The sequence below is a fragment of the Crassostrea angulata genome, chromosome 10 (genome assembly GCF_025612915.1).
Source record: "Crassostrea angulata isolate pt1a10 chromosome 10, ASM2561291v2, whole genome shotgun sequence".
NCBI classification, from domain to species: domain Eukaryota; kingdom Metazoa; phylum Mollusca; class Bivalvia; order Ostreida; family Ostreidae; genus Magallana; species Magallana angulata.
This window is the reverse complement of record NC_069120.1, coordinates 11,681,944-11,705,977: the sequence shown is the minus strand read 5'-3', so window position 1 is coordinate 11,705,977 and position 24,034 is coordinate 11,681,944. Positions and strand designations below refer to the sequence as shown.

At 35.2% G+C, this 24,034-nt stretch overlaps 1 protein-coding gene across 1 annotated transcript; it reads left to right on the top strand.

Annotated features, from left to right (window-relative positions):
- Positions 1-306: 306 nt before the first annotated feature.
- On the top strand, positions 307-20,278 carry LOC128167523 (uncharacterized). The gene is made up of 23 exons (XM_052833296.1): positions 307-464; positions 2,718-2,866; positions 3,232-3,303; positions 3,531-3,596; positions 3,714-3,770; positions 4,472-4,534; positions 4,895-5,002; positions 5,141-5,203; positions 6,030-6,089; positions 6,225-6,332; positions 6,564-6,650; positions 6,793-6,855; positions 14,299-14,358; positions 14,557-14,751; positions 14,873-15,053; positions 15,234-15,554; positions 15,740-16,015; positions 16,743-17,006; positions 17,774-18,082; positions 18,233-18,387; positions 18,683-18,763; positions 18,880-19,071; positions 19,175-20,278. The coding sequence occupies exons 1-23, from the start codon at positions 425-427 to the stop codon at positions 19,214-19,216; spliced, it is 3,012 nt and encodes a 1,003-aa protein (XP_052689256.1). The 5' UTR covers positions 307-424; the 3' UTR covers positions 19,217-20,278.
- Positions 20,279-24,034: the final 3,756 nt, after the last annotated feature.

Here is a 24,034-nt window from a genome sequence, read left to right as displayed (position 1 = left end):
TGAAAGTGGGCGCTTAACATGCAGAAATGTTTACAAGCCAGAAAAAAGGTGTTTCTGGTTATGGTTAATTTATGTATAACTTTGCAAAAAAAGTGGGGGTGGGGGGGGGGGTGGGCTCAGCGCTTTAGATGCACATGTACATACGTCCTTCGCATATACGTCATGACCCTGTTTTAAAAAAGTGTGCATGATATATTGATCAGTGTGTTGATAGGTGATCGTAGTTTTTTCTAAGGGGAAAAAGGGAAGAAATATTTCTCACAGAACAAACGTTTTCCCGCGTAAATAGTCTTTTTCAATTTTGCCCAATGAAAAACAACCTGTTATTTGTTGCTGACTTCACACATGATTCAGATCACATGATATCACTTTTGTCAACAAGTTCAGTTACGTCCGTTGACTCAACCGTTGTGATTGTGCGATAATGCGGTTGATTTTACTTTTGATATCTTTTGTTGGTATAGGTATGTATATATCTATTTTTTGTTTCGATTTTCGGAATAGGTTAAGCGTCATCATGGTCATGAAATGATTTATATACCCCAATCATCAGTAACACTGAGTAGGTTTAGTGCAGACGTCCTTACTTAAATTTCGATGTCCCCTTGATCATGTCGACATCCTTTTAGCAGTGCAAATTACAGTGGATACACAGGTCATGTATTATTTTATTTAACCGGATATTAAATTGCATTTGTCATAGAGTGAATTGACCTAATTGTTATCAAAATAATCGGCGAAAACATGCAAAGATTTTTAATTTTTCTAGCAGTAATTTTTGAAGTATCCAGATTCTTACTTACTAATTTACTGCATTTGGGTAGTATTATTGAGCTAATTTCCTTATTTTTTTAATACCGATTTATTTGTTTTGTCAGTGACACCATGGACACGGCTATGAATTGCATATATGGCCAGAAATTAGTCCTGACTTTTACCCCTTTCTATTTGTAACCAGTAACATTGGTTACATCGGTAACAATGTTTGATTATGAATGATTTTCAAACTTTGATATACTTGTGACAGGTTACAGTGGTTACTGGTAACATTGGTTACAAAACAGAGTTAGGTTTAAGTTAGGGTTAGGATTAGGGTTAGGATTAGGGTTAGGGGTTAGGGTTAGTTAAGGGTTAGGATTAGGTTTAGTTTAGGGTTAGGGGTTAGGGTTAGTTTAGGATTAGGGTTAGGGTTAGTTTAGGGCTAGGTAACCATTGTAACCAATGTTACCAATGTAACCAATTTAAAAAAAGACCCCCTGTATTTCATGAAAATGACTGTCACCACTGTTACCCTATGTCACCAAGAGAATATAGCTGTAACCATTGTAACCAAATAAAAGTAAGACCCTCTGTTAAACAGAAAAAGGCTCGTCACCTCTGTTACCTTTGGTCACCAATGGATTATAGCAGTGTAACCATTGTAACCAAATAAAATAAGACCCCCTGCTAAACAGAAAAAGGCTCTTCACCTCTGTTACCCTTTGTCACCAATGGATTATAGCTGTTACCATTGTAACCAAATAAAATAAGACCCCCTGCTAAACAGAAAAAGGCTCGTCACTTATGTTACCTCTTGTCACCAATAGATCATAGCTGTTACCATTGTAACCAAATAAAATAAGACCCCTGCCAAACAGAAAAATGCTCGTCACCTCTGTTACCTTTTGTCACCAATAGAATATAGCTGTAACCATTGTTACTGGATGAAATTAAACCATTCAGCAGAAAGATTAAATAATCAGTGTTGTCATATATGTTACTTTTGTCACCAGAAAATAGTGCCTTGTTACTGGTTACAAATGAAATGGGGTAAAAGTCAGGACTAATTTCTGGCCATATCTAATGAATTGATATTACACATCAATTATTATAGATGGTTTACCTATTACTGAAGTCAAACTCTTTTCAAACCGTAAACTAATTAGTTTGCAGCAAGATATACTAAGTCCGGAAAGATCAATTGGTAGATCTAGTACATGTAATTGTCATTTCTAACTTGGAATCCAAGTAATAAATTTTAAAATCGATGAAATATGGCTTTATGATGAATGGAATACTTTCCTGTTTGTGAAACACACTTCGATTAAAAGTAAATAATTTATGACATAATGTTATTGCCATGTAATGTGTTCTGTCATGTGATTGTATCCCATGACTCGGAAAAAAGGGCTTGACTGTAATATTCACTGTAGTTCACAGTCCAGTGGATGCTCTGTCTCAGTATCCGTAGGAATGCTCTTTCGTATACATACTTTAATTGTCGTGGTTATGCAGTAATTTTTGTTCAAAAGTTGTTCAATGTAACTGTATCATGTTGATTTAGGCACTTGGATAAGGACATATACTTATTAATTAATTGACTAATTATTATTTTTAATGAATTATTGAATCAGGAAAGTTTTTTAAACATGGAAAGCCAATTAAAAAAAAATATTTTATTTGATTTTTGCAACAATTTATAGGAGAAATTTTTATATGGTAAAAAAAATATTTTTTTCGATTGCAATCTGTTATTTTTTTACAACTACATTTGCATTATATATATTTCGTTATAGGTAATAGTAATATTTTTAATGACGAGGGAGTCATTGTTCCCATAGCATTGCACTCATACTCCATACTATGCTAAAATAGCATTCAATGTTCATACTTTTATTTGCATCTGAAAATAAAAAAGACATACTTTAGTGCTTGCATTCTGGTTATACTTTGTTCAGCATCCTGTGGTACCCTTCTTGGGTCAAAGGAATGCTCCTGGGGACCTTCATATTGGTGCAGCCATGCACGAAATGCAAAGGCCTGCGGCGCAGTGCAGCATTGCTTGGATACAGTGTGGAGCAAACAGATAATTAAGGAGGAATCACAGGTGAGATCTCCCTCTCTATGAAGCTTTCAAACTCTCAGTCTCAGAAATATTTTATTATTCATTAGTCGCACTTGTAAAAATCGATAGAATTTATTTGCCTTAAATTTTTTTTTAAGTAATGAAAATGTTGATTGATTTATTTTGCTCTATCTCTGCATTAATATTTTAAAACTGATTTGCCTGTGTCAGGCAAATTTGTCATCCCTATCTTGAATATTTTAACAGTAATTCAAAATTATGGATAATTTTTCACTCAACTGATTATAGTAAACTTAAGTTAAATGTATTTATTTATGAACTCTTTGAAAAATAAACTTACCAAAGTGATGTTTTTAACAAAGCAAATATTTTTTTTTTCCTTGCAGCCAGCATCATGTGATCTCTGCAAAATGGTAGTCAAGGAAACAAGGAAGATGCTGAAAAGCAAAAGTAGAGATGTATGTTGTAAACTTTTATTTTTATTAAGTTCATTATATCATCTTTTTAATAAATTATTGTTGTTGCAACTCAATTGTCACCAGTTGCATTATAAGTCAAAGCATTATTTGAAAATCGGTTGAGGATCCAAGATAATTGCTATTGCAGGATAACTAGATATACATTTTCCAGCTTTATAAATGTAAGCATTCATCAGAGCTTCAAAAAAATCTGTTTTTACATTTAGATAAAGATAGTTGAGTTCTTCACCATGGCATGCCAATTTCTGCCTGATGAAAGTCTGAAGAAGGAGGTTAGTCCAAAAAATTTTATGTGCTGTTCTGATCTTAATATACAGTTTAATACAATCCTTATAAAGAAGATACAAGATGACTGACAGACACTTCAATGTTTTGTTTTACCTTTTCAGTGCAGCGTCCTTGCCACAGAGTCAGAACTCCTGATTAAATTACTAAAGAGCAACATTGTAAGTAAAGTTTTATCCTTGAGGTAGATTGCATGGTAACAATGGTTGCATCTGAATGATAGTTTTATACATCGGTGAGTTTAAATAATTATTTAGGTAATCAATGAATAGTCAACTGATATTGATTGATTATAAAGGACCTTATACCAATTTCATGATGAATGATTGATGTATACATGTATATTTGGTTTAAAACCCTGGAAAGCCTCATCACTGCACATGTATCACTTTCATGACAGGATGGTTTTAAACACAAAATTATTGTAAAAATACATCTACACTATGTAGAAAAGAATTCAGTGTAAAAAGTATCTTGTTACAGATACCTCAGAAACGAATGACAGTATAATTTGATTCCGACAATGTTGGATGTTAATCTGATCTAGTTTGGATAATACCACTTCACAAATCACCTTTGTAACTTATCAAACAATTTGTGTTAAGTCTCCATTACACATGTTTGATTGTAATTGGTTTGTGTTTTCTGGCATTATAAACATATCAATAATACTTTGATCTGACATTTGATAATTGAGGAAGGAAACAGTTTAATATACAGCTTGAAATTGAAAAGGAGCTTCCTTGTAAATAGAATTTTGTTTCCCCTTGGGGTGTAGCATAGTGATTGGTTTGCTCTGTATCATAAGGAAAAGAAGTGCACTGCATGTCACCTATTAAATTAATAACTTATCCACTTTCAGTCAGATGAACAGCTGTGTGCAGCTGTCAAGCAGTGCAAGGGATTTGAAGACAAAACACACCAGGTTTGCATTCATAAATCTCATTGAGATACAACAAGATTACATCTTCCAAAGTCATATACATGTACACTAAACCTTGATTATAGCCAAATATAAGAATGTTCAAATATATGTACTGTGGATACATCTGTAATTTGTTTTATCTGTAAAACTATCATTTTAATTTAAAGCAAATCCTCAATTTACGTTTTCCATCCACTGATAACAGAATATGCTAATTGAGAAATGAAGTATAAAACGTAATCATGAGAAAGTTTACTGTTCAAGTACAAATACAATTTAATGCCAAGGAGATTTACATGTTTAAGAAAATTTTTGTAATAAATACTGAACCAAAATGAGAATTTGAAGTTTTTGGTTTAGTATCCCAAAGGAGTTCCAAAAGTATCAGGCAAAGTTACCAAGATCTGCAAGGATTGTGTGGCGTTTTTTGGGGACATTAAGCAGTTGATCCAAGATAATTCAACAATAGTAAGCAATATGTAAAATTAATATTGAATGTATTGTAGATTTTAAAAACCTTCATTGAGTTTCAAAAAACTTCATTCTGTGTTAAAATTAGGTCAAACAGAAATTTTGAATATACATTTGCATATGATTTATATTTAGGATCAAATTAAAGATATGCTGAAGAATGTACTGTGTACACAGCTGCCATCTGAGGAGGGATTGGTAAGATAGAGAGTACCTTGTGTGGTTTATACTGTTATTGGCTGTCCCAAGATATTTTTGCCGCATATTTTCTTAAATTATTTGATATTTATGAATACCTCTTGATTCAGAAGATGTTCATTCAATAGTATGGAAAAATCACAAGATTTCCCTTTTGAAATGCCCCCTCTAGCTTGTTAGGTTTCAATACACGGCTAAAAATAAAAAGTCTATGGGAATTGAGCATTGCATCAGCCATAAATAAGCCAGGATGATAATGTTGAAAAATTGTGCGAGGTAATCCGAGTGACTTCCGAATGGAGAAAAGATGTCAGCATTCCCCATCATAAATCTATGTAGGAAATCTGTTTTCGTTCCTGTGAGTTTTTACGAGGGAAAAATGATAATGTGTGAATAAAATATTTTGGAAATTTTCTTTCACAGGTATGTGTATTATCAAAAAGCATCCAAATGTGCACCATAAATATCTTGAGACAGACTATAAGTACAGCTTTCATATGATGTAGAATTTATAAAGATTTATAAAGAATATATGAAGTAAGATTTATAAAGGGTATGATGTAGGATTTAAACAGCAGAGAAAACAGGTATGTGGTTTTGCTGCATGCAGATACATTTAAATGGCATTGATTATTTACATGTAAAATAAAAGGGAATAGGTACATTTATTTGTTGGGTTGATGCTGATAGTTTAGTCTACATGTAAGCTATATGTATGCACACTCCTTGACTAAAGCATAAATTTATATACAATGTCAGTAGGTCTTGATTTTATGAATGCAGTACTCTGATACATAAACTTTAAAACTTGTAAATGTGTTTGCAGTGTGACTTCATTGTTGATGAACTAGTACCACAACTGCTGCAAACTCTTGGCAGCGAAGTAGTAAGTAATGTATTGGAAAATAAATTCCATGCCTTTCTTAATTTTAAGAGATCAAGTTAAATTTGAAAAAATCACCAACTTGATCACATTATCAAGTGGCAACAAAACTTGATGTTATATTATTCTTTTATTCAGGACCCTCAAGTATTCTGCAACATGATGGGATTCTGTAATGGTACAAACATTAACAAGGCATTGGTCACAAGAATTCAGTACAGGACTGAATTGAAAAAGTTGAATAAGGTACATGTACCAACAACTAGAAGGTAGTCAGTATTGGTACAAAGTACTATATTTGGAAATTTGGAAATCATGTTTCATTTCAAAGTTTCTATTGTAATGTGATTTACAGGTTTATAAGAATGTCAAAGATGAAGAATGTGATATGTGTCATACTGTGATCACTGAAATTCTGAATGTCCTGAAAGATAAGATTAATCAGGTAATTCTGAGAAATTGTTGTGTTCATTTTAGGCTAAAATTGGTGGGGTGGAGGAGTGTGACCTGTGTAAAGAGGTCATGTCAAAGGTCAGGGACATGGACCGTGATCCTACTAACCAGGTACATGAAACAGTTACTGGGTTAAGATGAAGGTTTTGAGATATAAAAACAAATACATACATGAAGCTTCATGTACTATGTTTCAGTCTTCTTTACATTTTACTAAACCTTTTACTTAACATAAGTAATTTCTTCTCTCCAGGAAAAAATCAAGGCCTACATCAAGACAGACTTGTGTGAAAAACTTGGCTCATTAGCAGATCAGGTAGATGTACACATTTTTTCATTTTTTTGAGAAAGCCGAGATCTGCATTATATGAAAATTTGTACTGACTACCATCAAGGAAGAGTCAACTTGTTGTTAATGCACATCTTTATTCAGTCATTGTATAACTATAATGATGATTTAGGACATGATGACGTGACTTGATGTAATGACACGTGATGTGACTAGATGTGATTAACTGGAAAAACAAAGAAAACATACATAACTGTTGATGCTATGAATAAACAAACAAAACACACTCAGCATATGACAAATATCACTCTAGTAAATATATATGCCCCTGTTCTTGTAAACAATACTTTCACTTATATATATATGCTCTAGTAAATTAGCAAATATAACGAAACTCGTACTACTAGCAAATTACACAATTCAAAATGAATATATATGTACGCCTATGGTAGAGTGCACAAAACATCGCATCTAAACAATGAAACCTTAAATTCCGATATATCATACAATAGAAACATGCTACGATGATACTTATAGCTTTAAATTTATATAACATTCTAGATATATCCCTTGTGCCAACATTCTAACATGTTACTAAAAATACATCTTCACAGTTGAAGACTTTTGTTTACACATTTATATCTATCGTTTATACATAACTTTCTGCACAAAACAATACACAAGCAGATTTCATGTTAACTTACCAACTTAGAAGTTTTCTCTCATAGAAACAAACATAGTAAACATGGTAAATGTAAATGGTGTTCAGCACAGGGACTAGGAAAAAATCTAAACTGCTCGTTCCCTGCGAAAAATCCTAATAACAAAACCAAATCCGGAAATCCGGAATATTCTAAAATTCAAACTCAATCCGGAAAAATGTATATAATGTTAAATTGGCTATAACAATCCAGCCCCTTAATTGTGGAACATTATGTGACACAATTATACAAATCATAATACTTGATATATAATCAAATTATACATATTGAAAAAGTACCCGTATCAATAAAATGTCATAGGTTGCCTTAGATAAGCAATAAATATGAAAAAGCACAATGAAAGTTTGATAACACATCACACAGAAGGTTCGTCCATTTCCAAAATAAGACACAGTTTATCTATTGGACGCATCAAAGTGTTCGTTGCTGTCTTTACTTTAACTTGTTGCACCAGTCCAAAACGATCAGGAACAGTCTCTAAAACCACACCCATGGGCCAGGAATTACGAAGAGAGTTTGAATCCACCACTAAAACCACATCACCGATTTTCAGGTTCCTCTTCACTTCGTGCCACTTTTGACGCTCTTGCAGTAATGGTAGGTATTCTTTCACCCATCGGTTCCAGAAGAGGTTGGCCATATATTGAACCTGCCTCCAACGACGTCTGCAGTAGTTGTCGGATTTCGTAAACACACCTGACGGTAAATTTGGCTGTTGTCTCATTAACAAGAGATGATTTGGTGTCCAAGCCTCTAGGTCGTTGTGATGATCGGAATTCTTGGTTATTGGTCTGTCATTGAGAATGGCCTCTATTTCACACATAAGTGTATTGAGTCCTTCATCATCTAGGATCTGTTCTCGAAGAACACTGTTCAGCACTTTTCTTATGGTCCTGATGATTCTCTCCCAGACACCTCCATGATGGGATCCTGCTGGGGGGTTGAAATGCCAATCTATGTTTTTCTGTAGCATTGCTTCATGAATCTGTGACACATTCCAGTCGTTTATCGAGTTTCTAAGTTCACGATTGGCCCCAACAAAGTTTGTCCCATTGTCCGACCGAATTTTCTTCACCTGACCTCTGCGTGCAATGAAACGACGTAAAGCGTTGATGTAGGAATCTGTAGTCAAAGAAGACGCAACTTCTAAATGCACAGCACGACTGGCAAGACAAGTAAAGATAACACCATAACGTTTGACGGGACTTCTCTTCAATTTCACTTCAAAAGGACCAAAATAGTCCACGCCAACTCTAGTGAATGGTGGTTCATCAGGTATTAAACGATCCTCTGGTAATTGAGCCATTTTCTGTTCTCCAACTCTAGCTTTTTGGCGGCGACATACTATACACTTTGAAATCAACTTCCTGATAGAAGAAGGCGCATGTATTAACCAGTATTTTTGTCTTAATATAGAAAGCATATGATTTCTACCACTATGTTTCAGTTCACAATGGATCTGTCTCAATATCAGATTTGACACGTGGTGATCCTTAGGTAAGATGATTGGATGCTTGGTTTCTAACGGCATACTTGCTCTGTGCAATCGACCACCAACACGAATGAGTCCATCATCAAGAATAGGGTCTAATTTTCTGACATTGCTACTAAGTTTCACAGGATGTCCTTTCTTCAGCTCTTCGATTTCTGATGCAAATGATTTTCTTTGAATGAATTTCAAAATAGCAACTTCAGCTTCCTGCAAGTCCTCAGCTGATAAACATGTCTCAGCTGCTTGATTTTCTAGTTGTGTTTTGCGTTGAGTTCTGAGAAACAGTTTTTTCTTTATTTTGAGAATCCATGCCACACTTTTCTTTAACTTGTACCATGAGGAATGATAGTTCAAGAGTCTTTCAACACTATCAACATGATTATCACAGGATTCACGTGTATGAGTAACTGCCCTCACTGTGACCTTTTTGACCTCTGGATCGTCAACAGGTATCTCATCAGAAAGTTCCATTGGTTTTTCAGCCCAACTATCATTTTTTGCTAACAAGACTTCAGGTGCTGTTATCCAATGTTTTCCTTGAAGAATGTCATTAGCGGACATGCCTCTTGATGCAAGATCAGCAGGGTTTTGTTTGGTATTGATGTATCGCCATTCATCAGGTAAGGAGCCTTCGTGAATCACTGCAAGTCTATTTGCGACGAAAGTGTGAAATCTAGATGAGGTATTTCTTATATACCGAATAACTGCCATGCTGTCTGTCCAAAACACAGTTTCATCTATAGGTACATCTAACTCGGACTTCAACATCTTATCTGTGCGAACTGCTACTGTAGCCGCTGTCAATTCTAGTCGAGGAATTGTCGTCTGTTTTAATGGAGCGACACGTGACTTGCCTATAACGAATGAGCAATGAACTGCACCATCAAAGTTCTCCTGTCTTAAATAGGATACAGTTCCATATCCACGTTCACTGGCATCTGCGAAGTGATGTAGCTGTACGGACTTTATTTCTCCGAATCCAACAGGTTTATAACATCTTGACACTTTAAAGTCAGAAAGTCTCTCTAGATCTTGTAGCCATTCATTCCACTGTTGTGCGAGATGTCCTGGTATCTTCTCATCCCATCCTAGCTGAAGTTTACAAAGTTCTTGTAGTAAACACTTTGCTTTTAGAGTTAACGGGGCCAAAAATCCCAGTGGGTCAAACACACTGCTCACCATGGATAAGATACCTCTTCTCGTTAAGGGTTGATCTTTAATGTCCATCTTGAAACAAAAAACATCATTTTCAACACACCCAGGGCTCTATCGATGGGAAGGGTATCATTTTCCAAATCCAAATCTTTGACTTCCTTTGCTCTCCTTGAGACTGGAATATAGGTCATAACTTCTCGGCTATTACTAATCCATTTAGTAATATGAAATCCTCCTCTCATAAGAAGATCTTGCAAATCACACAACAGAGAAGATGCTTCAGTTACGGTTTTCACTGATTTCAAACAGTCATCCACATAAAAGTTTTTAAGGACAGTGTTGATGACTTCAGTGTTGTAAAGTCCTTTGTAATCTTGCGCTGTTTTCCTCAAAGCATAATTTGCACAACTTGGCGATGATGTCGCACCAAATAAATGTACTACCATTTGGTACTCAATTATGCGTTTTCTAGGATTTCCATCCTCCCACCATAGGAATCTAAGGAAACTTGCATCCTCCTGTGGTACTTTCACTTGATAAAACATGCTATCGATGTCTCCCATGATCACTATCTCATCTTGTCTGAATCTTAAGAGTGTACCAATCAGAGTATTTGTGAGATTCGGTCCTTGTAACAGTTGTTCGTTCAATGAAGTTCCCTGATATCGAGCTGCACAATCGAACACAACTCTCAACTTCCTTTTCTTAGGATGGTATACTCCATGATGAGGTAGGTACCACACTTGTCCGTCATCTTGAATAACTTTCTCATCTGGAACTTTGACAGCATATCCTTCTTCAAGAATCTTGTTCATGAATACACAGTATTCTTTGTGGAAGTTTTCATCACGACTGAATCGTTTCTGAAGTGAAGACAGTCTTTGTTCAACTTGTTTCCTGTTGTTAGGTAAACACACGTTTTCTGACTTAAACGGAAGGATTATAACGTAATGTCCGTCTTCAAAATGAATAGAATTTGACACACATTCTAGGAATCTTCTGTCTTCCTTTGAGGGTTCACACTTGTCATCAGAAATCACATCTGTCCTCGATGCAGGTAAAGTAGGTTGTGTGTAGACCGGAGGAAGTTCCAACACATTCACACCATTGATGTCGGATATTTCTAACCCGGAAATCACATGAGAAGTCTGAGTATGCTGTTGGCCCATTGTCGTAAGGTTGAGGTTCATCTTCCTTCCCTCCAGTTTTAACAATCTTGCAATGTCCTCCAAACAGAATGTTGCATTGCTTCCTGAGTCAAGGAAAGCATATGTTTCCAGGTATTTGTCACTGAACTTTGACTTGACTCTGACCGGCACAATAGGTAGCGCTTGTTTTCCAGCCCCCATATGAACTGTAGATGACATAGCGAACAAAGGGTTCTCACTGTCAGTATGTTCTCTTGAAGTTGAAGCTCCATTTGTTCCTTCATTCTGTGGAGGATCAACGTGAAGAATGGATGGATGATACTTCTTACAATGAGCACATGTCATTCTTTGTCGACAATTAGTTTTCACATGTCCATATCTCAAGCATGCAAAACACAGTCCATTCGTTTTCAAGAATGCATATCTGTCTTTAAGAGGTAGAATAGTAATGCTCAAACACATGTCCAATGAATGGGCTCCATTACAGAATGTACAATGTTTGAAAACTGGTTTCATCTGTGTAGCACTGTTATCATAGAAAGATCTTGTGTTGGTTTTCACAGCAAAGTTTTTATGTGCTTCTGATTTCTTCTGGTCTTGAAAATGTTTGTTGGCTGAACTGCTCATAATTTCTCTTCCGTATATAGGATCTGTTGCTTTTTTGGCTTCTTTGCGAACAAAGTCAGCAAGATGGTGAAACTTCACAGCTTGTTTCTTCTCTTTCAGTTCATATACACAGCTTCGCCATTTGTCGTGAAGGTAAAATGGTAATTTCTTCACTAACAGTTTCAAATTTTCTGAATATTCCAGTACACGACCAGTATCAATGTTTTCAACAGCATATTGACATTCACGCAAAAATATAGCAAACTGATCTAAAGTTTTTGCATTGTCCGGTTTTACTGGAGGCCAATCGAGAGGTTTCTTTACATAAGCTTGCGCTATAATGTCAGGGTCTCCATAACGATCCTTCAACTCTTCCAGTGCTGCTTTGTAGCCACGTTCAGCATCCAGATATGAATAACCAGAAACGATTTTTTGTGCTTCACCAACAGTAAACTGTAATAGATAGTTCAACCGTTCTTCGTATGATTCCGTATTAGAACAAATTCTGGCATTGAATTGTCTGAGAAATCTTGTGTAATTCATAGGGTTTCCATCAAACTTCTGTAGATCAGCTTTTGGTTTGTTCAATTCACGAGCGACAGTCTGTATTTCACTGCTTGGTTCATATATGAGTGTTGACAATTCTGGTCTAACTAAACGTTGCACAGATCGATGAGGAATGCGCGGAGTAGAATTGTCACATGTGAACTCATTCTCACGATCAAGATCAAAAGTTACAATTCTGTCTATATTTTCATTGATGAGGGAGTTTTCTAGTTCTTGGTCACGGAGTTCACTTTTCTCTAATTCTTCCAATAATTTGGATCGTGCATCACTTATCTGAAGTTCAGTTTTAATCTTCAATTCTTCTTCTTTCATTTTCAGCTCCAGTTTAGCCGCTTCTAATTTTCGTTGTTCATCTAAAGCTGATACTTTGGCCAACAGTTCTGCTTTTCGTTGACTTTCTTTAATTTCTCGAGTGAAATTTGACTTGAAGTTCTCGATGCACTTGACAGTCTCGATTTCACATCAGATGGTATTTTCTTTGGAGTAGGTTGCACTGAATGTTTCCCGAACCACTGTTCTACAGAATCTTTCACTTTATGAAATCGGGAATTCCTGTCCTGAAATTCTTTGTCATCACTTTCTCCACTTCCGGTCGAAAGTTTCAATAAGCCCTGAAGACTTTCATGTGTAAATAAAAGTTCATCGTAAACTTTTAGCCATTTCTTGTACAGTTCTTTGACTTCATTCACATCTGTTGATGTTGTCAATAATTCTTCGATATCCTCACTCAAAGACACCAGTTTATTTTCACATCCCAGACGATACTTAGACTTACGATCGAGATGATATTCTAAACCTTTCTCGGTATGAGTTCTAGGTCTTGTCTCTCCCATAGCACCATCCGCCATGACGAAGTACAGCTTCTTTAGGGACAAGATCTTCTAAGTTGTTAATGTTGTACTGACTACCATCAAGGAAGAGTCAACTTGTTGTTAATGCACATCTTTATTCAGTCATTGTATAACTATAATGATGATTTAGGACATGATGACGTGACTTGATGTAATGACACGTGATGTGACTAGATGTGATTAACTGGAAAAACAAAGAAAACATACATAACTGTTGATGCTATGAATAAACAAACAAAACACACTCAGCATATGACAAATATCACTCTAGTAAATATATATGCCCCTGTTCTTGTAAACAATACTTTCACTTATATATATATGCTCTAGTAAATTAGCAAATATAACGAAACTCGTACTACTAGCAAATTACACAATTCAAAATGAATATATATGTACGCCTATGGTAGAGTGCACAAAACATCGCATCTAAACAATGAACCCTTAAATTCCGATATATCATACAATAGAAACATGCTACGATGATACTTATAGCTTTAAATTTATATAACATTCTAGATATATCCCTTGTGCCAACATTCTAACATGTTACTAAAAATACATCTTCACAGTTGAAGACTTTTGTTTACACATTTATATCTATCGTTTATACATAACTTTCTGCACAAAACAATACACAAGCAGATTTCATGTTAACTTACCAACTTAGAAGTTTTCTCTCGTAGAAACAAACATAGTAAACATGGTAAATGTAAATGGTGTTCAGCACAGGGACTAGGAAAAAATCTAAACTGCTCGTTCCCCGCGAAAAATCCTAATAACAAAACCAAATCCGGAAATCCGGAATATTCTAAAATTCAAACTCAATCCGGAAAAATGTATATAATGTTAAATTGGCTATAACAAAATTGTTAACAGTACTTGATGAAAACTGTTCCTCTACTATGTTCCTGTGTTATTTATTTCAGTGTAAAACAGCAGTTGATGAATATGCAGATATACTCTTTGAACTGATCGCCAATGAACTGGTAATTTATCAATCTGTTTTACAAAATATTGGAACATACAAAAATTACGTGTACTATATGAGACTTGAACTCGGTTATTGCTGAAAAGAAATTGCATATCTAACACGTATATGTTATATCTCTCTTGTTGTAGTAGACATATTATGTTCCCAGTATTTACATGCGTTGTAAACCAAAAATATTGAATACTTTTCTTAGGATCCCACTACAGTGTGTACAATGCTTGGATTCTGTAAAACAACTTATTATGTTGCTGCTATGCCCATCCTCCCAGGAATACAGCTGAAACCAAAAGTAAATGTACAGGAAAAACCAAAAGCTGGAGAACTCTGTGATTTGTGTCAGATGGTCATCAATGAGTTGGACTCCATGATTCTAAAGAACTCAACTACTGTAGGTTACTTTTGTAGAAGAAAATACATTATTTTACATATGAATATAATTCATATTTGTTTCATTTACATATATTGACATATAATATAGCTGTATGCTTCCTGTTTTCTTGTTACCACAGCAAGAGGTGGAGAAGGCGTTGAACTCTGTTTGCAAGCGGTTGCCTGCCAAGTACTCAGATGACTGCAGCGACTTTGTAAAACAATACGCACCAGCTATTTTGGATCTCATTGGACAGGAGTTAGATCCCCTGACAGTCTGCACAGTCTTAAAGCTGTGCACCTCTGAATCCAAGAAATTAGGTACAATTCATGTAATATTCAACAACAACAAATAGAATTTCACCTGTGTTATTTTCATATTGAAATAATTGGCAAAAGAAGTACATGCACACATATATACATGTAAATGTATGTTGTCATATGATTAAAAGGTCAGTTACATGTACATTAAATATATGGATATCAATGAATGGCTTGCAGTTATACAGAAACCAGTGGAATCTACAACAGAATGTGTCCTGTGTGAAATGATCATGAAGGAAGTAGACACCATCCTCCAAGGAAGCAAAGTAAAGGAGGAGATCGAGAGCGCCCTGAAGTCTGTGTGTGATCGCCTGTCCACTGGTGACCTCGCCAAAGAGTGCTCCAACTTTGTCATGCAGTACACAGAGATCTTGATTGATCTTCTGAAGAGCATGCCGCCCAAGGAAGTGTGCTCCAAACTTGGTCTGTGTACTGCTGACAAAGCACCTGCTAAGCAGCAGCTGCATCATGTCAAGCTGGTCTCTGACAAACACAATAGTATGAATTTGGCTTACCTTATAACAAAAACCTTAACATTTTTGATAATGTGTATCATTTTATGTTATTTTTGTTTATGTATTTTGATATCTGTTTTAACAATCAAATGTTAGATACATGAACAATTTTTAAAACTGAAGTATTTGTTTTTTCCTGCAATCAATCTCTTGTTCATATTATTTAAGGTGTCTCCCACTTGCGTAGTGTAGATGCCTCAGTTGAATGTGTTGTGTGCGAATACATCATGTCTGAAGTGGACAACATTCTGAAAGAGAACCGCAGCAGAGAAGCCATTGAGAATGCCCTAAAAATGGTCTGCTCCAAGCTTCCCTCTACCATCAGCCAGGAATGCACTGACTTTGTGAACCAGTATGCAGACCTTGTGATTAACCTGTTGATTCAGGAGGGGGATCCAAAGACTGTGTGTAAAGCCCTTAACCTGTGCCAAGCTAGTGCCAAAGGTAACCTGGTGTAGAATCTGTTTTTTTTTTATACGTCTGTTCATATTTATTGATCATTATACTGATGTGGATATTCCATCTCTCTGTTAGCACTTCCTGATTCTGATTATATTGTGTATATTGTGAGGCTTACGATCAACAGACTCTTAAGATGATGCATCTTAAGAGAAAGATACATGTCCTTGTATGACTATCTTATGCCCCAAGGTATTAACATTCCATTGCAACGATACTTTAAAACTTTTAATGAATGCACCTACAAAATTTTTAGGCTTATCAATGCATGGCAAGGGGATGCAACATATATTTTCATTTAATACACAATTTAATTCTTAAATGCTATTTGAAACAGATACAGTATTTCCTACATTTAGCTATATTTAACCCTTTCATAAAATATATTACCTATACAGTAAAACACAGTTATAGCAAACATGCTTATAATGAAATGACACTTACAGAAAAGTAATGTTCATTCCCCATGATTTTATTACATGTTGTATACTGATGGATACGAAGAAATACCCTAATAAAGAAGTAAATATGCCCGTCCCTGGGACTTTGTTATTATAATGTTTTACTGTATTTCAACAATGAACTACAGGGTGTCTGCTAAAAATCTTGGAAGATTACTTAATGTAACTCTCTGTTTTGTTAATTGTATATTTTTTAAAATTAAATTCTACATGAATAAATTTAATGTATGATTTTTGCATTTTTTTTTTAGCAAAAAGTGTAGATGCCTCGGTTGAATGTGTTTTGTGCGAGTACATCATGTCTGAAGTGGACAACATTCTGAAAGAGAACCGCAGCAGAGAAGCCATTGAGAATGCCCTAAAAATGGTCTGCTCCAAGCTTCCCGCTACCATCAGCCAGGAATGCACTGACTTTGTGAACCAATACGCAGACCTTGTGATCAACCTGTTGATTCAGGAGGGAGATCCAAAGACTGTGTGTAAAGCCCTAAACCTGTGCCAAGCCAGTGCCAAAGGTAAATTAGTGTGGAAGAACTAAGTTAACTGGAATCTTATTTTACTACAATTCAGACTATAGTCTAGAACTACAAATATACATGTAAATACCAAACACTATTTTGTAAAAAAAAAATTATTAAATTTGAAAGTTGTGCAAAATGAAATTTTTGACATAAAACACCTCATTTTGGTTTGATTTATTGCATTTCCTGTGTTGTTCAATCTGATGGGCCAAGTTTACCATTTCCTCCTTTACAGCTTTCAAAGAATGGACCAAATATTTCAATCTATATAAAGTACTACTGTAGAAGCAGAAATATTCTTTGATTTAATTTTGTTATTTTTGTAAAATTAAATCTATAGTGAATTTTTAACTCAAGTATTCATAAATACAGAGTTGATACGTAATACATTTTAAAGATACGATATGACGAAATTAAATCCCGATGAAATTGTATTTGGTTTAAAAACAATGAAATTTTTAACTTAATGAATAAACATGTACTTGATTCTACAGTATACTGCTATATTGGCATGTCAAAAATTTAAAACTCATTGTGTTTGAGGCATGTGGCTTTACGTTTCCATACAGAAAACTGCTTTTTAAAGTGTTTGATGTTCTTTATCATAACAAGGCCTTTGGGCCTCTTGTTTTGCTTTTGACTAAATGGTCAGGGTTTTTTTCCAATAAAATTACGATCCAGGTACACATTTACATGTAAGTTTGTGTAAGCAATGTTATTTTGTTTACTGGTAAATATATATTTCATTTTATTTATTTTAGCTAAGAGTGTAGATGCCTCGGTTGAATGTGTTTTGTGCGAGTACATCATGTCTGAAGTGGACAACATTCTGAAAGAGAACCGCAGCAGAGAAGCCATTGAGAATGCCCTGAAAATGGTCTGCTCCAAGCTTCCCGCTACCATCAGCCAGGAATGCACTGACTTTGTGAACCAGTATGCAGACCTTGTGATTAACCTGTTGATTCAGGAGGGAGATCCAAAGACTGTGTGTAAAGCCCTAAACCTGTGCTCAAGCAAACAAAAGAAAACTAATATAAACTCCATCAGGTTTCTTCCCATCCCGGGTCAAGGTAGGTGGAATTTTTTTTCTCCAACAAATAACTGTCTTGGTAGTTACTCAGGATTTGCTTTGTTAGTATAGAATTCCAAAGTATTTGTTCATCCACTTTGAAAATCACTTGGGGGCAGTTTTTACTGATAAAGAATCTTCTTGACTTCAGTGGCTAGTTTGCGGTTGGGGGATGAGAAGTGTGAGGTGTGCGAGGTGATCCTGAATTACCTGGACGAGGCACTGAAGGAGAACAAGACTGTCCAGGCAGTAGAGGCACTCCTGGACCAAGTCTGTAACTTCCTCCCCACAACATTCAAGGAAGAGGTAAGAAACTCACACATTCATTGGATTCCCCATTCTTACAATATTCCATACATTGGTTTACTTTTACATTAGGACTGGTTACTCAGCTTTAAAAGAAATTAGTTCCTTTTTGTCCTGCTTGTTTTGCAATTTTTATTTGAAATGTATATTTAAAAATTTCACATGAAATCTTGGCTCTTTAACTTTTCTCCCAAATTCAAAACAAAATTATATGATTACCTTCATCTGACTACTGGTAAATGCTTTTGGATCATACATGTATGTAAATGTATATCTATTCAATATTTGATTCCAGTGTGACACTATTGTGGCCCAGTATGGTCCTGTGATTGCCCAATTGTTCTCACAACTCTTGGATCCAAAGAAGATTTGCCAGGTATTTCTGCATTGTCTATTCCAATGTTCAGTTTTACATGGATTGATATTTATTCACTAAAGAACTGTTACTGTAGTATCAAGTTTTATAAATAATGCTTCTTATTTTCTGTACAGGAAATTAAACTTTGTCCTTCAAAATATGGTGTGAAACAGTCCCTTATCAATCATCTGATGAAGAAAACCAAACCAGCTCCCAAAGATACCAGACTGTACTTTAAAAGTAAACAGCAAAAGCTGGGAAAGAAGGAGTGTACCTATGGACCATCTTATTGGTGCGCCAGTCTGAAAAACGCCCAGAAGTGTCAGGTAAACAGATCAAGTCATTGCAAGATTGACTGAAAATTTGATGCTGATGATATTCAAGTTTTAAAATTTTTTTTTAAATGAGTGTGTTCTTGGCTTTTTTCAGGCAGAGGAACACTGCAGAACAAAGGTGTGGAATCGCAACTAATACAACAGTGAGCCCCCGTAACACCTTACAGGAAGAGATTATTGTTTAATAAAACCGTTTTCTGTAAATGCTACTTCTTTAAGAATGATGTGATATATTTGTGATTACTCTTTTGTTTATTTTTCATTTTAATTTCTCGATCATGTGAAAATATGTTGTATGATATTGTATGTCTCTTTTATTTTAGGAATCATAATTTCACTTTAAATGTATTTTGTCGAATACTGGTAGATTTTTTTGTTATTCTTTAAGGAAAAGGGAGGGGGAGGTAAGAAATGGATAGAAATTGCAGATGAAAAAAAAGTCACCATTTCTTATCTTATACATGTATATTTAAATAATGTTCTCAAAAACTTCTACTTATTTGTAAATAAATTCTCTGTTTCTTTACATGTACATACTTGAAAATATTCTTTACATGTACATACATGCAGATATTCATGTTAAGCTTTGAATTTCAAAAACTAATTTTGTTGTTGTTGATTCATTTCAGTAGTTACATTATGTGAATGACTGCATCATTTTGACTTGAAACATTGTGGAATGTTCATATCAATCTTTCATTCCTTTTGATATCCTTGATAACCCCTTCATTGTAGTGGAACAGAGTAATTACTTGTTTGAAAGCAAAATGGGACAGGTGCCCTTCAAGGCTTCTACAGAATTGCTGTACAAATCATTAATATACCTGGTGTATGATTATATCAAGAGTAATGAAGATGGACACTATATTCTTCGTTTTCATTCCTGATGTTGATGTGCATTGCATGTAATTGCTTAGAATTTTTTAACTTTCAGTAGCAATGATCTGTCGTACATTCCACTGTGATATTGACAAGATAATGATCTGAACCATCTTTGATTACCAAGGGAGATGATCTGCTCAGAGGGGCAAATTGTGTCCCTTGGCTACCACAGATGGATCTGCACATTCAGAACAGAATTTTTGTTTAACAACTATAGAATGTTTCTTCATACAGGTTGAAATATTTATTACCATAATTTCTTCAAGTGTTTTGGTTTTAACTGAGTAGAAATAATAAAACAAAATATTCTTCTGTTTTTTAAGTTGTTTTTTGCTCACCTGAACTGAAGGAAAAGAAAATTTGGCCTTAAGAGGAACAACAATGCTACTCTTTTTGAGATTACTAGCAAGCATCCTCAGTGTTGATTCTAAAATATTAAAACCATGACCCCGAGACCAATATAACATAGAGAAAATGTTAAGAATTCAATGCTACAGTTTCTTAATTAACAATAAAAGCATCCTTAGTGTTGATTCTAAATTGTTCAAACTGTGACCCCTAAGCCAATACTGGGGCTCCAAGAAAGTAAACAAAATATGTAGAGATATAAATGATTTTAAAACATTTTTCTTAGAAACTACAATGATGCAATTTGAGAGGTTACTATGCAAGCATCCTCAGATAATGTATACCCCAGGTATTGTAAATAGTACAAATGTTGGCAACCCCCCCCCATCCACCCACTGAACTAATACTGGGGACCCTAGAAGGGTACAAAGTTCAACATAGAAATTATAGGGGAAATGCCTAAATATCTTTTACTCTAGAAATACAATGCTAAATTTAGTAATATTACTATGTAAACACCTTCATGTCTTAATATCTTGTATCAAGTGATTTAACTTTTTAGATCACCTAAGTAAACTAATGTGACCTATTGCTGTCTGTTTTTGTCCATCGTCATGTGTTAACAATTTTACATTTTTAGCTCATCTGAGCTGAAAGCTCAAGTGAGCTTTTCTGATCACATTTTGTCTGTCATCTGTATGTCCATCCGTCTGTAAACTTTTCACATTTTCAACATCTTCTCAAGAACTACTGGGCCAATTTTAACAAAACTTGGCACAAATCATCCTTAGGCAAAGGGGATTCAAAGTTGTGAAAATTAAGGGTCATGCCCTTTTTCCAGGGGAGATAATTGGAAATTAATGAAAAATTTTGATAAATTTTAAAAAATCTTCTCAAGAACCATTAGGCCAGGAAAGCTGAAACTTGTGTGGAAGCATCCTCAGGTAGTGAAGATTCTAAGTTGTGAAAATCATGACCCCCAGGGGTAGGGTGAGGCCACAATGGGGGATCGACGTTTTACATAGGAATATTTACAGTAATTCTTTAAAAATCTTCTTCTCAAAAACTGATCAGCCAGGAAAGCTGAATCTTGTGTGGAAGCATCATCAGGTAGTGTTGATTCAAAGTTGTGTAAATCATGATCCCCGGGGTTAGGGTGGGGCCACAATAGGGAATCAAAGTTTTACATAGGACTATACAGAGTAAATCTTTAAAAATCTTCTTCTCAAACATTTATCAGCCATGAAAGCTGAAACTTGTGTGGAAGCATCCTCAGGTAGTGTAGATTCAAAGTTGTGAGAATCATGACCTCCGGGGGTAGAGTGGGGCCACAATTGGGCAGGGGGGTCGAAGTTTTACATAGGACTATATTGAGTAAATCTTAAAAAATCTTCTCCTCAGAAACTAATCAGCCACGAAAGCTGAAATTTGTGTGGAAGCATCCTCAGGTAGTGTAGATTCAAAGTTGTGAAAATAATGACACCCCCGAGAGAAGGGTAGGCCACAATGGTGTGTATGTGGGGGGGGGGGGGGGGGGGGGTGTCAAAGTTTTACATAGGAATATGTAGAGTAAATCTTAAAAATCTTCTCAGGAACTGATCAGCCAAATGATTCTTTATAATTGTTCAGACTTTGGCCCCAGGACAATTCTTCTGCCTCACAAGAAAGTTCAGAGTTTGATGTAGGTTTATATTCCATATATAAACAATTGTTAAGGATCTTTTTGAGAACTGCAATACTCAATGTGATACGACTATAAAATCATCCTGTAAGAAAAGGGACTAATGATTATAAACATAAGAATATCCCGGGGGAAAAATGGACTTTATTTATACAGGATCGACATGTATCATTGTACATTGTCCAGATAGTTTGTATTATGACTCCATTTAGCTGATTTTATCATACCTATTGTTCCTCAGGTGAGCGATGTGGCCCATGGGCCTCTTGTTTAACTTCTTAAAAACTGCAAAGCTAATTGTTACCATTTTTGTTGTGAGGCATCTCTATTGTAAGAGGAATCTAAATTGTGAAATTAATGGCTTTACCACCATGGGGGCACCACATGTGGGGGCCAAATATGCAAAAAAAAAAAAGGCAAAATTTTCAAAAATCTTCTTTACCCCAACACATGTGAGGAAAAAACTGGTTGCATGGTTATTATGTCCATGAGGCCCTCTGCCAAAATTGTGAAATTCATGACCTCTGTGTCAGGGATTCAGGCTCTAGGGTGGGGCCAATATGGCCATATAGTTAAAATGTATTAAATCTTAGAAATCTTCTCTACTCCCATGTATATTTGTTAAAATCTAAATGCATGATTATGATTTCCATGAAGCCCTCTACCAAAATTGTGAAATTCATGGCCCTTGAGTCAGGGGTTCAGGCTTTAGGGTGGGGCCAGTATAGCCATATAGTAAAAATGTATTAAATCTTAGAAAATCTTCTCTTCTCTCATATATATTTGTTAAAAACTACATGCCTGGTTATAATGTCCATGAAGCCCTCTCCCAAAAAATTGTGAAATTCATTACCCCTGTGTCAGGGGTTCAGGCTCTAGGGTGGGGCCATATGGGAAAAAATTTATCAAATCTAAAAAAAAAATCTTCTTCTTTATTCCCACACATGTGGGCAAAAAACTGAATACATGGTTATGATGTCCACTAACTCCTCTACCTAAATTGTGAAATTCATGGTCCCTGGATCAGGGGTTCAGGACATTTGGGGGGGGGGGGAATCTAGCAATATAGTGTTAATGCACATAATGTTTAAAAATTTTCTTCTCTATTCTCACACATCTGTATGAAAAAATGACTTCATAATAATGTTCTACTAAAATTTTAAATTTCATGTCCCCTGGAGTATGGGTTTTGACTCTAGGGCAGGGCCAAAATGGATGTATAGGTGTTAATGCATAGAATGTCTTTACTCCCACACACCTGAAAGGAAAACTGAATTCATGATTTTGCAGACCAGATCTTTAAGTTTTTCACCAGAATTATAGGCGTCAGTTCTTTTTGAAAGATTTCAGGCAGGGAGGTGGTCGTTTTCACAAATTTATAATTTTTCTACTCCAGAATGAAACCTAATTAAATGCATATATGAGACTCCTCGACAAGTTTGTGTATGGGTTATATGCTACTCAGGTAACCATTAAGGCCTATTGTTATAATTATTTGTACTAGTCATATCCCAATTCTGTTACCTTTAATGGATAATTAGATTGTTCAGTTGATGCCTCAAAGATCTTTTGATTGTATGTCCAAAGAAGCAGGATTTTTTTAAAATTGTTTTTTTTTTCTTTTGTATTGTCAAAATCTTAAAATACATGAAAAGTTTTGTGGTTTTTACAATATTTTAGAAGACTTTAATTTATACATGTATTAAAAACTGTTGTTCAGATGAGTGATGTGGCCCATGGGCCTCATTAAAAAAGGGTGATGAATCATCCATCTTTGTAGTCAAAGATTTGACAAGCACACTGGTGATAGACACTTTTCAAAATGTACAAATAGTTTGTATCTAATGGTTTTGTTTCTTGTTTGATAAATAATTAGCAGTACATAAATTTTCATCACTTTTGTGATGCTTTGTTTCATCTGAACTTAGCATCTAACCATATTTGTCCTCTGGCAAGTATTCCCAATTCAGTTGGGGCCATTTAATAACTGTAATGTTTTAATGAAATAAATAAGTTAAAGAATGAGTTGAAAATGAAAGAGAA

Excerpts from the sequence above, each read along its gene's own strand:
- LOC128167523 (XM_052833296.1), top strand. The coding sequence starts at position 425 with ATGCGGTTGATTTTACTTTTGATATCTTTTGTTGGTATAG. Across the intron at positions 465-2,717 it reads GATATCTTTTGTTGGTATAG|CATCCTGTGGTACCCTTCTT; the intron begins GTATGTATATAT and ends TACTTTGTTCAG. Across the intron at positions 3,304-3,530 it reads TGAAAAGCAAAAGTAGAGAT|ATAAAGATAGTTGAGTTCTT; the intron begins GTATGTTGTAAA and ends TTTTACATTTAG.